The 13,998-nt window shown below is 48.2% G+C and overlaps 1 protein-coding gene across 1 annotated transcript in view; it reads right to left on the reverse strand.

Moving 5' to 3' along the window:
• Positions 1 to 4,433: 4,433 nt before the first annotated feature.
• The window catches only part of LOC115342071 (heparan sulfate glucosamine 3-O-sulfotransferase 3B1), a 31,710-nt gene continuing 22,145 nt past the window's right edge, over positions 4,434 to 13,998 (reverse strand). Inside the window, exon 2 of the mRNA XM_030015878.2 lies at positions 4,434 to 8,779. Within this exon, the coding sequence (XP_029871738.1) occupies positions 8,161 to 8,779 (619 nt within the window). The 3' untranslated portion in view covers positions 4,434 to 8,160. The remainder of the gene's footprint in view (positions 8,780 to 13,998) is intronic.

Below are 13,998 nucleotides of genomic sequence, written 5' to 3' on the forward strand. Positions count from 1 at the left end.
TAAATTACCTGAGTTACTTTGATCTGCAGCCGGGACTGGAAGTTTCATAAGAACAGGTATTTGCTAATCTCTTTAGGTTATGTTCAAGGTCTGCCTTGACCACGGAAGGGAATCTGATGCACTGCTAGAGAAAACCCAGGCAGAGCATGGACCTCTAAATTACAGATTCACCCATATTCACCTATGAGCAGCCAAAAAGAAAGGTTCATCTCCAGTTCTTTGCTCTTGGAGCTACCTGGGCTCAGAGGTGGGATACTGGATGCAAACTACATGTCTGATCCAGTCCTGTATGGGAACATCCTCAGAGCTTGCTCCAGGGACTTGGAAACAAGCCGAATTTCGGGTAACAAACCATTAATAAAAAACAAGACGTGAACCAAAGCAGTAAAGCAGGAAGACTGACACTTCCAATAACCAGGACGCACATGCCTGGAACAGAGCCGCAGATGATAGGTAGAGGAACCAAATTTAAAACTTCTGCAACAGCTTCTACCTATGAGAAAAGCCAGGGATGCTGTGAAAAACAGAAAAGCCAGCAATGCTCTGTGAAAAGCACTTGACAAAATTCCCTGAGAACTGCAGGAAAAAGCCTCTTTTTTTTGTTAGAATAAAAGGCCAAACCAGAACCTGTACATCCAACTTGGTACTAGAAAAAAGAATAAGGGAGGCCTCAGAGAGCAAGGACAAGCTGAGGTCCTGGGGAAGACCTGGGGTAGAGCCTACCAAGGTTCCTGGGGAGGGAGGCTAGAGTCATGGCATGAAACCCAAGCTAGACTCCCTGCCCCCTTTCAAGGGTGATGCAGAATTATCTAGGGATGCTGTTCTTATTAAAAAAGAAAAAAAATTTCTTTGCTTCAATGCCAAAAAGTTATATAAAAATAATTCATGGCCAGATTAATGCAAGAGAGAAAGTCATTAGAAATCAAAAATGAGATAATTCTGCTGTAGACATGAGTGATGGTAAGAAATAAATTATATTTGGCTGACATTACTTAATTAGTTGGAAACATGGTGCTTTCTTAAATTTTCTTTGGTGAAGCTTTTAAGCTTTTGACACATAAATTCCCAGCTAAATAACCTAGATGTCAAAGCAGCCAGTTGCATCTTCTCTGCCAAGCCATTTTTTGAGCATATTATTTTAAAACTTGATTCCTTTGTTCAGAATTTTGGTTGCTACCAGGGCACAGCATGTAATTTCTGGCAAGAGCCCAATATCCAGACAGGACTTTGTTCCTGAGGACAGCTGGTACCAGTGTCCTCCCTACCAGCTCCTGGTGGGATAGGGAAAAGATCAAGCCAAGACAAATGGTGATGCCTTCATTGCTGTAAGCAGCTTGAATAACCAGTAACACTTAGCACTGCTGCAGTGCTTCTCATCAAGCATCTCAGATGAGTTAATGAGCATGAATTAAGCCTCCCAATTATAGCTGGCTATATAAATAGCTGCGAACAATATTCCTGGAGGATGCTTTTCAGTTTTTAACCAAATTGTTACAGGGATGGTGGCTGATTCTTCCAATCCTGTTTGTAAGCCCCTTCTCAGGGGGAGGAGGAAATTGTGGAGGCAGAAGTTAAGATCTAAAAATCCTGCAGGACTGAATCATGGTCTGCTGGAAAATAAGGGAAAGCAGCAGTAAACAGAGCAAACAGCTTAGGGAGAAGAGTTTAGAAACAGCAAGATCAACCAACCTACCCTGTCTTTGGTACCTCCCAGCGAATTAGGGTATAGGACCCTGCAATGATCTGGAATAGGTGTTTTAATGAAATTAATTGTAATCTGCATATGGGGGAAATCCTGACTGACAGAAAGATCTGAGGACTCATGATGGCCATGAGGTTTTATCGAAGCTAAAGCTACCAACACTAACATTTGACACAGGAATTCCTCTCTCTAATAAAGAAGCCATTAAACAAGGCGCTGAACACTTACCTTGCATAGAAATGTTTGAATGATTTATAACTAATTAGTCAGTATTATTACCTTTTTAAATATATGCATTAAGAAAAGAGTTAACACCATGGTTCTTAACCACAGAGAGAAATTGGAGGATAATAAAGTTTAGCTTTAAATAAAGCTATTAACGGACAGATCTAGTGGCTAAGTAAGATTTTTGAAAGAGAGAAAAAATAACAAAAACTCAGAAAGGGAAGCAAAGCAATTCCTATTGCAATATCCTGGTGGTTAGGGAACTGGGACTGCCAGCAGCACAAACTCTCAGCCATCTGTATACCAGTCCCAAGGAAAAAAAAGCACTCATTAATAATGACTTCTTCCTGAAACCAGGCCCCAGTAAAAACTCTCAAGCTTCAAGGTTGTTTTAAATGCATCGTTTTGGTCCAAAGCCCAATAAACATGGAACTACCTACAAAACCCACCAACTTTTTCAATGGCTTTCTTAGCACGGACTCAACTCCAAGCTTTAACAGCACTTTTTTGCCTTCGCAGATCCTGCCCAGACGTTTCCCTAGTGCTTACAAGCTACCCCAGCTCTTTCCTTCCTCATTTTAACCTTCCCTCACCCTCTTCAAAGAGGTCTTCACACCCTCCAGGTGCCACATGGAGGTGCTCACAGCAGCAGCCCTTTCCCTTTCAGGTAAATTCCTCCCTGCTCTGTGCTTTCTCATCCCTGGCATCTGCATCTTTGCAATGTGACACCCATCTGGGAGGTTTTCTCAGTGCCAGACCCCAAGCACCTTCACGAGAAACACCACATTCATTTGCCCAGCCTGGAGACCTGGTTAATTTTTAGATGAAAGCAATAGCTCATCACCTTTCTTCCACCAACCTAGAAAAAAATTAAATCCAGCTTAGTTATCACCATCATTAGCAACAACCTTTCATTGGCTGCCTCTGCCTCACATACCTCTTCATCAAACCATTCTCCTTCAAGAGCTTCCTCCTCTAGCAGAAGTCCCCAAAGCTACTAGAAGACCCTTCAGGCCACCTCCTTCAGAATACACCTGAATACACTTCTCTGTATTCAGGATGCGATCCCACAAACAACACAGACACTCTTATCTTTTAGATGGTCTTGCCAAAAGAGCATGTCAGAACGGGGCCCAGTCCAAACTGAGCAGGGAAACACTCCCCAATATCCACAAGCCCAGGTGCAACTGGGAATAGCCTACAGGGAGATGCAGAGGACAGTACAGATGCTGAACACCATTTCACAGGGACTTACCTCCCCTTCCCTCTGCAGCACCAGTTGCCCTGTGAAGGAGAAGCACCCACACTCTTTCCATCCCAGAACTGGTAGCTCTTATAAAATACAAGAATGAGGGACAGCACTCTATGAGCTGTTGCAAAACCAGGTTGAGCTCAGACCTAGGCTGTGTACAGGATTGACATCTCCTAGGGAATTAGCAGAAGAGCACCTGGTTTTGAATGCAATCAAGGTGAGGTGAGAATGAGGTAACTAGTTGCTCAACTCTATCAACCTGAGGTCAGCTCGCAGCACATCCAGCTGTGCCGCTCAAAAGGTACATGGGAATTTTAAAATAAAATCTACATATATATATTTTCAAAATGAGGTACCTATAGAGGTTAGGCATTGCCAGAGTTTGGGAGCAGCTAATTACAATCCTGACGAGCTGGAGGTTTCCAGGCTGAACTCTTGCTAAATCGCCATATTAAATCTTGTGCTTACTTTTGACTCCTTTTCTAGAAGGTCTCTGAAAAATGGGCAATCTGAAAGACTCCCATCAATTACTCTGCACCGGATGCAAGACTTGCTAAGAAAAATTAAATTGTTTTAATTCAGTTTAGTTAAGTGGCAATTGCTACATTACATAAATCTGTAATGTTCTTTAGGCGCTGCTTTGTATAGCACTGGCCTGGGACTCTTCTGAATTTAATGATAATGAATTTTTATATCTTAAAGTGTTGAGTGTGTAGGGAGCAATAGCAACCACTGGCCCCAGAGGTTTGGATCAGCATCACTACTGTAAGTGCAATGCTTTTGAAAAGAAACTTGGCACTGGAAAGGTTCCCCACCACCAGCTATAAAGCACTGAATTTGTCTTCCAGCATCCCTGATGCAGGAGGATGATTTCACCAACCACCAAGACCATCCAGTTTTTGCAGCAGGGCTGAGGGCAATCCCTCAGGTCTGCTTCCCTGAAATGGTGTTTGATGAAGGTGCTTTCGACAGGACAGATCAGCCCACACAACAACCCAACTGAGCAAAACACGCACACGTTCACCACCCAGCGAAGCCTCTGGCTCCCAAACACAGCGCTGTGCTGGGTGGGAGCTCACCTATGTGATTAAATCCTGCCGGCCTCAGCACACGCTTCTGGGCTTTGCCGTGGGGCCAGCACCGTTGCTGGACATTAATGGAGTGGACATGCAAGTGTCGGGGGTCAGCACCACCAAACCCATGGGGGGAGGCCACCTCTACCTCCGCAGCGTTGAATGAATACAACCGTGTCCATCGCTTGGTAAAATATAGCTTTTATTTGTTCATACAAATAGTATGAATTACCAGAATTTCATTTCCCTAGAAACATCTTTCTCTGTGTAAAATTAATTTGTGTTGTACATACCACAAAATAATCGATTTACATTTTTTTCAGATTTTCTTTTTTGTGCGTTTTTTTGTTTTTTCTTTCCATTTTGTTCTTTTTCTTACAAATTGGCTACTCTATAGTACCATGTTACAGACAACACGTCACTAATATCTGTACTGCACTTCTGAATACAGGACTGAATGAAACTCAGCCATAAATTAATGTTACTATGTGGAAAAAAAAAAAGAACTTCTAATCACACCTTCAAGCTTAACTTCAAAAAAAGTTATTGTTGTTTTTTTTTTTAAATTATGACAATAGCACTGATTCTGGTATTAGCAACCAGATGTACACCACGGGAAATTCAACTTCATTGTCTTATTTGCTAGGTAAGGCCTTTATGTTAAAAGTCTAGTGCAGACTTCATTACGAAGGATATTGAGCCAGGGCTAACAATTTGCTTAAGGTTAGAAGTTATTATTCACTCTCTGTATTCCTACTTTCCAACAAGATTGCTTCATGAGAGCGTTTTTCAGCAGGGCTTGATTATACAAATTAAGCCCACACTCTGCTGTATAGCTGAGGAAGGCATTGGGATATTAAAAAGTTGTTTCCAAGAAAGGAAGAAGGAAGACGTAGGGGATGCGAAATCTTCCAGCATTCAAAAGCAGGCACGCACACGTGCTCCGGAGGGAACCGCACGGAAAGGAAGCCACGCCAACGCGGTAGATCCCGGAGGCTCTTGCCACGCAGCGGAAGGGCTCAGCCAGCGAAACCGCTTGGGGAAGCAGTGCGGTCGCGGCTGGGAGCTTACCCAAAGGCCAAGTGGAGAGGATGAGCGTCTTTCCACACACTGCATAAGCCAGCTAGTAGGACGACTGAGGTTTTGAGAACCAAAACCCACTCTTCCACCAGGAAGTATTTTCTTCTCCTCCCCACCCCTCACCCCCGCAGCCCCTTCCCCTCAGTCACCCAACAGCAGCAGGGTTTGTGATAAAGCAGACACGCTCGTGCATTCATTGCCTGTCCTGGCAGCGGGGAACAGAGCCAGGGACCTGGCTGGAGCTAAAACCAAAGACCCCAAACATGCATAGATCCAATCACCACTCAAGGTTTGCAGCTGTGTTTTGCAGGACGGGCATTGTGTGTGTGGTCTGTCAACCTGCGCAGCTCAGCAGGCCCCACGCTCACGCCTGTGACTTCTGGAAGTGGGACTGCATCGGGCCAAAGCATCGCTTTGTTGCTAGAAATGGCTCAGGGCAAAAAGGAGAGGATTTGCCCAACTTTCCTGTTTGTAGGATGATGTGCTTGGAGGCAAACCCCAAGGAGGGATTTGCACCCTGCTCACAGCAGGTTTGCTAGGCAGCTCAGTCCTGACGTTATGCTTAGCATCTCCCTTTGCTTGAGGACACCCCAGTGCACTGCACCCCATGTATGAACCCACACACGCCCCACCAGCACTGAGGGAGGTGCGAGTCCCTAAATCCCTTCAGAGATGTGACACTGCTGAGCCAAGCCAAGAGCCCTTAGGTTCAAACAAAGCACTGAAGGGCAGCACTTTACCTGCAAATCCCTCCAGCAGACCCAGAGGTGGGTATCCACCTGAGCAGGACTAAATCAAGACCCAGGGAGAGCGCAGTCCAGGCTCCAAAGAGCCTTTTCATCACCAAACAGCTGCAGCAGAGAGCTGTAAGGAGCAGGCAAGAGCAAGGAGGCTGCAAAGTAAAAGAAACATCTGGGAAATGCCACTGAAAACACCCCACCACAGCTGGGCATGGCTCAGCAATGTGGTACTCAAAGGTGGTTTGCTATGGGTGACTGGGGAGATGTGCAGGGCGTGCATTTATATAGGCAATGCATATAAAACTAGAGGATTAACACAACTCACGTATGCTCTGCCCATTGGTGCATTTGCTGTTTCGAGTTTTACTTACACCGCCTGCTTTATGCAAGTGCTTACATGGTAATGTCATGAGATTTATCCAGCAAGCTCCATGCTCAGTGCAGTACATCATTTCAGCGCTGCAGGTGAGGTGCATGGGTTCTTGTTGCCCAAAGACAACGTAGCCCTGCTTCTGTTAAAAATTCAAGGAGCAAATCACTTCTGCTGCCACCTTGCTCTGAAAACGTTCCAGTTGAGCTAGCAGAACCCCCGACAGTAACGATAAGGCATTGGCACACACGGTGCTTATCAAAACGTCCTGAGCACACAAAACGTGCCTAGAGCTCTCAGGAGAGCCCTGCCAACCTGTCCTAATGCCCCAAAGCATTTGGTTCCACCTGAGGGGAAGGATCTCCAGGTTATTGTACCTGGGTTGATGGTTAAGTGCTCAGAGCCTCCTGTCCTGCCTGGCTACCACCCCTGCGCTTGCCCGGGGCATCGGGGCAGGGGGGGGGCGTACCTGGCTACACCTGGGCTGACAGCAACACCCCAACCCAAGTACAGCCCAGACTCCCCCCTGCTTTTCTACAGATTCTTGGGAGAGACCGTGGATAGGGTGTTGGACCAAAATGTAATGGGAATCAAGGGGGCCAAGGTTGATGTTCCCCAGTCTTAGGCACCGGGAGCTGCTCCAGCGGCTGCAGGGCTGGAGATGGTAGTGCTGCCTGCGCCGTGTCCTGGGACACCCTCCATGCTAGGGATGGCACCAAGCAGAGACCTGGGGTTTTCCCGTGACACCGCAACTCTGCTGGCGTCTTTGGTGGGTGGACGCTGCTCCCCGCGCTGCCGGCGCAGCCACCTCCCAGCAGTGCTCTGTGCGCACAGGCACTCCTGGAGCGACGCTTCTTGCAAGTCATTCAGACCAGCGCTGAGCGTGTCACATACAGATACATGTATTTTTACATTTGTCCTGCAGTAAAGATTTAAAATGCATAGAGGGATCGTGGGAAAGAGCCTCCTTGACAAAAGGCAAGAAAGATAAGTATACTGAGGAGACAGCTCTGCCCATGCAACAGGCTCTGCGGCTTCTCCGCTGGAAAACGAGCACGTTACCCTCCCGGCAGAGTCCTGGGCTGCAGAGCAGGAGCTGTATGGCTTGGGGTTCCCTGCGCTTTACAGCCACCAGTAAAACGCACTGCTGCTCAGCAGAGGTATGTGGGTTGTAGGGAGATGACCAGCCTCCCTCCCCACCCGCCCCAGAGAAACCTCCCCCGGGGCTGCGGGACTAACTGTAAAGCTGTGGGACAAGGGAGCACAACACCGGAGCAGAGACTGGGACACTGGAATAGGGAAAGCAAGTGTTTATAAAGGCCAGATACCCGTAACAAAAATAAATTTGTGCTTTCCCTCCCTCCCCACCCCTCCCCTGCCACCCTCGCTTTTTTTGATTTTTTAAATACAAATTTTGTTTAGGAAAAATGGAAGCACCGTCTGTTACAAACCAAACCAAAAAGAGGAGAAAACAGAAGGGGTGGGGAAAAAAAAAAAAAAAGGAGAGACATATTAGAATTAAACACCATGGAATGTTAAACAGGTTACGGGCTACCATTCTAGCCAGTGCGGTTAGGCAGCTTAGTGAATTAATTGCTTAGGAATTAAAAATAAATTATTATAAAATAGATTTCTGTACATTTTACATACATATATATCTCTTTATATACGCAAACCGTGCTGGGCAAGAAATTACAGGAGACTTTCCCACGCCAGCCTCAGTCCCAGCCGAAGTCCTGCCCCGTCATCTGGTAGAACTTCATGTTGAAGGGCCGGTAGAAGTCCCGCAGTCTCTGCACCACCTCCTGGTCTATGTCGGGGTGGGTCCTGCCTTTCGTCTTCCCCAGGCAGTGGGGTTTGCTGCTGCCTTCCGCCTTCTTCAGGCAGGGGAACCCCTTGGTTTTGTTGAAGTAGAAGTGTTTGTCGGTGATGATCCTCTTGAGGCCCAGAAAGTCCTGGACCCTGCCCAGCTCCCCCGCGGGGTCGCTGATCAGCCTCTCCCCACTGACAAAGAGGATCTGCCCGATGGGGAAGTAGAGGAGCCAGTTCTCCAGGTGCTTGGCATAGATGCCAATCTGGATGGCGCTCCACGAGGTGTCGATCAGGCCCGTAGTCCTGTTTTTGAAGGTCAGGCTCTCAAAGGTGGGGATATCGGGCTTCTTGGAGAGCGTCTGGGTGTAGTCCGAGATGGCTCTGGTCACGGGGTCCCGCACCACCACGATGAGCTTTGTGCCCTTGGACATGGAGGAGATGCGGGCTGGGGCCTCCTTGGTGACGAAGTAGCTGGGGGTCTTCTCCATGGTGATCTGCCCCTCCAGGGTCCTGGGCATGAGGTCCCTGCAGCAAAACACACAGACATGGGTCAGAACGACAGGTAACAGGACCAAAAATATGCATATGCATACATATATATATGTATATGTTCACATATAGATACACAAGAATTCTTCTCCCTAAAATGCCTACACAGGCCATTTAGTGCGTACAGATAAATCCATCTTCCATTGATTTAGGGATTAGGGGGGGGATTATTATTAAAGGCCACTGTATTAGAAATCCAGCTGAGTAATCTCCCAGTTATCCATGAGTGGATTAGCTGGGCTACACTCTGCACCTGGAGTGCAGCTACATGTACCACACGGGCTCCAGACCGGTCAGGATGAGTCCTGAGCTGCACCAGGTGGCTTTCCTGGCTCAGGTCAACACCAGATAGCCCTCAGCTCCAACCCAGGGCTCGTCTTCCCCACAGTAACAAGAAGAACGGTGTAACAGAAAAGCAGGACCTCACTGGAGCACGTCCACCTTGCTTTCCGTTTGCATCCCAAACACAACTCTTTTCCCAATTCAAGCAAGAGGGTGCAATTTGTCCCTGGCTTGTCAACAACAGGACCTCATCCAACCACATTGCTTTACTATTCCCTATCGCTGTGCAGACTTGTTCCCTAATAAACGCTAGAAGGAACATCAAGAGCTGCTGGTAGCATCTTCAGCACACCCCAGTCCAGCACCCAACGAGGACAACCTCTCCCCTCCACTGCCACACAGGCTACAGCAGGTCCAGGACACAGGATACGACCATGGAGAACACAACCTCAGCTCATGGGTAGGACGTACCCTCACAAAATACCCTCAAAACCTAAAGCCTTCAGCAATTTCACTTTATTCCCTGGCTATTTCTAATTAACCATGTGGGGAAAAACTAGAGAGCTTGCAGAAATGATGGAAGCGGCACGAACCAGGAAGAGTAATTTTTTCCTATCATTCATTAGGCAAGGCTAAATATCTTAGACCATTTGCCAATTCTTTCCCTTTATAACCCAATGGGACTCATTTGCTCTGGGTTGCAAGACAGTTAAAAAAAAAAGGCAAGAGGGGAGTCAGCCACAAAATTGAAGCTATAAAACTTGATTAAGTTTTCAAAGCATCCACCCAGCACAGAGAAATAACCAGCCAGTGTGTGATCTGCAAGCCTCAAACAGCGCTTCCCTCAGACGTACGACACTGCACACAGAGGCTGTTTGTTCCCTGACGGCCATCTCCTCCCTTACCACTTTTATGCTTCTACAGCAATGAAGACCATGGGCTCTTGCAATTAAAAAAGCGACTGATAATTTGTGTTAAAGCCAATGGTTGCCCTGATTAAGAAGCCAAGGGAAAAAAATGACCCATCTGTTCTGAGGCTAAATAATAGGAAAACCAGGAATGAGAGGTCTGATTGAATCAAAAATCATAACATGCCTATGAAAGTTGGTCAGTAGCTATTTATGCAACTGCTATTTATCTCGCACTGTAACTGGTATTTTGCTTCATCAGCTTCTGCAATTAACTTTATGCAATGTGTTTACTGGCAAGGGGCACCCAATGACTACACCTCTGCACTGCAGGTGAGGTGTGCTCAGGGGCTCCCCAGAAAGCCCCTTCTCCATAGACCCATGGTGGGAGACAGTCGCCATACCAGATCTCCACGGGTCACTGGGAGAATTGGTGATGGACAAGCTGGACTGTGGAAGAAGGGGCTATCAGCTTGTGGAAACCCCCAGCCATGCCCAAGGGTGGTGGCAACCCCCAGGGCTGCAATTTCAAGGCCACGCAAGTGGAGTTTCACATGGAGATAAAAATCACACTGGTCCACCAGACATCTGGGAAGCGAGAACTTCTGAAAGTCAGGAGCCAGCCTGTGCCAAAAAAACAGTAACCAAAATAAAACTCTGACTAATCCTTCACCTTTCTGGCCAACTCCACAAACCCGTAACGCCATCGCAGAACACAGCCAGTCAGTAATGCTCAGACAGCAACTCTTAATTCTATCGTGGGCTGATGTGGATTTCGACTGTCTACTCATTAAGTGGTGTCTCTTTTTACGGCCACATTAAATCCAAGTTCTACGTCCTGCGCTGGCCACCAACCGCTTTCCAGCTTGATTTAAGAGGCTGGTTTCAACCCATGAAGTCCTCAATGGGCTGGGACCTGCCTAGAGAGGAGACTGCTTCCCAAGACGTGCTCAGGACAGCTGTGCTGCACTGAAGCCCTTTGGCTTCAGGTCAGGTCTGTCAGATTGCTTGCTGTATGGGGCCCTGCACCTCGAGACCAACTTCTCCTCCCGGACTACTACAGTCAGTATTTATCAGTCTCCTGGGAATGATGCAAGGGTTAGTTTTTCCCCTTTGCACAAGAGAGGGATTGGGTAGGGCTGGGCCATGAAACAGGAGGAAATTGCTGGGGGTGGAGGTGCTGAGTCAGTTGATCTGGTTGGGAAACACAGGCTTTTAATTAGCATTTCAACAAACAAAGAGGAGTATTCTGCAGAAGTGGAAGACAGCAAGGAGCACCTCTTCGAGTAAGAGGCATCCACAGCCCCAGTGTCAGTCCTTTTCTAGACCAGTCAGCACCTGAACCCACACTCTTGATTTGTGGCTGAGGACTTCCAACATGTCTTGTTTCCGATAGAGCCGAGAGCACTCAGTTCTGTGCAGGTCTAGACCCCCCAAAATTGTTATTTTTGGAGAGAACCCGAATCCTTGGCATTTGCAGAACATCTCGCTGGTGACCCATCACAGCAAGAGAAGCAAGACAAGGCACACCATTGACACTGCTACTGGTGTCTGGCTTGGTCAGCACAGGCTAAGATGAGCCGAGATAGAAACAGAGCCTTCAACCCAAGAACGAGAACTGAATCCACCAAAACCAGCCTTCAGCCCTAGCTCCAGCACTCCCTTCCTTTGTTGTACCCAGACGGGTGCCAGGCATAGCCCAAAACTAAGATCCTCGAAACCATCTCAGATGCTGCCTTGTTTGAAAAGTGGCTGCATAAAAGCTAGACAGCAGCAAGTGAAGCCAAATATTGTGGCCCACGGATGTGGTTTGAACCTCTGACGGCATCACGTCCAGGAAAGCAAAGTTTTATTGTATAGGTCTGTCTGTTGTGATGAGCCTTCTCATGCTTTCCATAATCTCCTATAGAGGCATCAATCATCGTGCTGGCAGCCAGAGACAACAGAGCTTCAGGGACAGGAGGAACTGGCAAGTTGGCTGGTCTGAACTCACACAGGTGGAAAAGCATTTATTCCCATTCAGACCACAACTGGAGAAGGACAACTTGGCCCACATACAGCAATGCAGCTCCAACACAACACACTGGACATACATGTTGGTGGAAGGAGGACCAGACTTCAGCTCTGAACACATCTGCTCCTGGGGCTCCAAGACAGCAAGGGCTGCACTAAACAACAGCCATTGTAGAAGGAGGGAAAAGAGGAGCTGTAATGGTCAGAAGAGCTGTAGCCACCATGCCCTGGCAGGATGCAACCCCTCTGGGCAAAAATAATAGCAGAAACCCACATTCAACTCAATGGTGCATGCACAGTTCAGCCCTGTGGCAGTTCGTGACAGCTGTGGAGTCCTCTTTTTCCGTGGAAGGTTCACAGGCACGTTAGAGACCTGGGCAGCTTCTGCCAGCACTGTTTGGTGCAAGATAAGAATGGCAGAGGTGCAGCTACCACCGTTGCCCATACAGGAGAGGAAAGGGAGATGATAAAGGGAGTCAGGCTGTGGGAAACAGGGAGCTCAACTGAGCCCTTGGACAAAAGCTGCTGCACCAGTCGGGACCGGGCTGGATGGAGACACCGCCGAGGGCTGTAGCGGATACTGTAGTGGAAAGTAAAGATAGTATGAAAAGCCTGGCAAGCAGTCCCTCCTGCCTTGTTATCCTCCTGCCTTCTGGCAACCTGGAGTTCAAAGACCTCTGGAGCCAGCATCTGCATCCAAATCATCCCATTTCATAGTGTCTATGAACTGTCTAATCCTTTCAAACCCATGAATACTTCTGGCCTTGAGAACATCCCACAGCAGAGAGTCCCAGCACTGAAGCACTGCTTCTACCTGTTATTTGAACCCTCTCCCTACATCCCTGCTCGGGAAGGGACAAGGCACCTGCTTTCTAAAAGCCAGGAAAAGGAAAGCCAGGACGAGGAGCACCAGCAGACTCCCGGCATCCCTTAGTCCCCACCAAGCCCAGCCAGCAAAGCGCTGGCAGGGCTCAGCGCTGCTCTGCTGACTTCGGCAATGCTGTCGGCAGTGTCGGGGGTCCCAGCGAGAGGAGGGAGTTGCTGCGTGAGCACAGCTATGAATTTTCCACAGGCAGAGAGCAGAGCCCCTAACCCTGAGCTATTAACATGTCAAGAGGGACAGAGGAAAAGCTTTTCCTTTAATGAATATTTCCTCAGTGAAGCCTGCACCCTTCGTAGGCGAAGTGATAGGCTTAGTCTAAAGATGGATTGGCCTACTTTACCTATTAACCACTTAGACTAATGTAATAAAGGCTCTCTTTATTCAAACAGCCCTAATCCCCAGCCCCACGCAGCTCTGAAGCCTAGAATAAGAAGGGATGCTAAAACGAACCCAGACAGGCTGCTGCTTGGAGAGGCACTGGTGCGAGATTTTGTTTTTTTTTTTTTTTTAAGTGCAAACTTCTCCAATGTGAAAACTGGACCCAGAGAGAGATAAATTTACAAAGTGGGGATGACAGGTGGCCGCACGGTAATCCAATCCTGAAGCCTAATGCCCTTTGTGGCAGCTTTTGTCTGCGCAGAGGGGCTCTGGGCTAATCTGCTGCCACTTCTCAAGGAGGAACGGCGAGGGGCCGCAGGCTGGGGGGGTCAAGGGGACCTCCGCAACCTGTTGCTGCATTATTCGCCCCAGGTAGGACAGACCAGCGCGCAGGGCAGAGCCCAGCAGTCGTTACCGATTTTATCCCCGGGGACGTCTGTCGGTCCCCCCCACGCACCTCCTGCCATTGGCAAACACCCGCTGGGATAAACCCCTCCGGGGTCTGCCACAGCCTGGGAGTCTGTGGAGATGACCACCCCTGGCCGTCTGCCCACGTGGAGGTCACCGTCAGGCTGCCCAGCAGAGACCCGGCACACTCAGGTGCTCCTGCTGCCAAACAGGAGTCCTGGAGCTGAGCGGGTGGTGAGTTTTCCCTCCTGGGGAGGGTTTCGTGCCAGATACATTCCTACCCCGCACCCAGAGTCACCCAGCATCGCTTCTGGAGATGTTCC

Source organism: Aquila chrysaetos, chromosome 5, assembly GCF_900496995.4.
Source record: "Aquila chrysaetos chrysaetos chromosome 5, bAquChr1.4, whole genome shotgun sequence".
Taxonomy (NCBI): Eukaryota; Metazoa; Chordata; class Aves; order Accipitriformes; family Accipitridae; genus Aquila; species Aquila chrysaetos.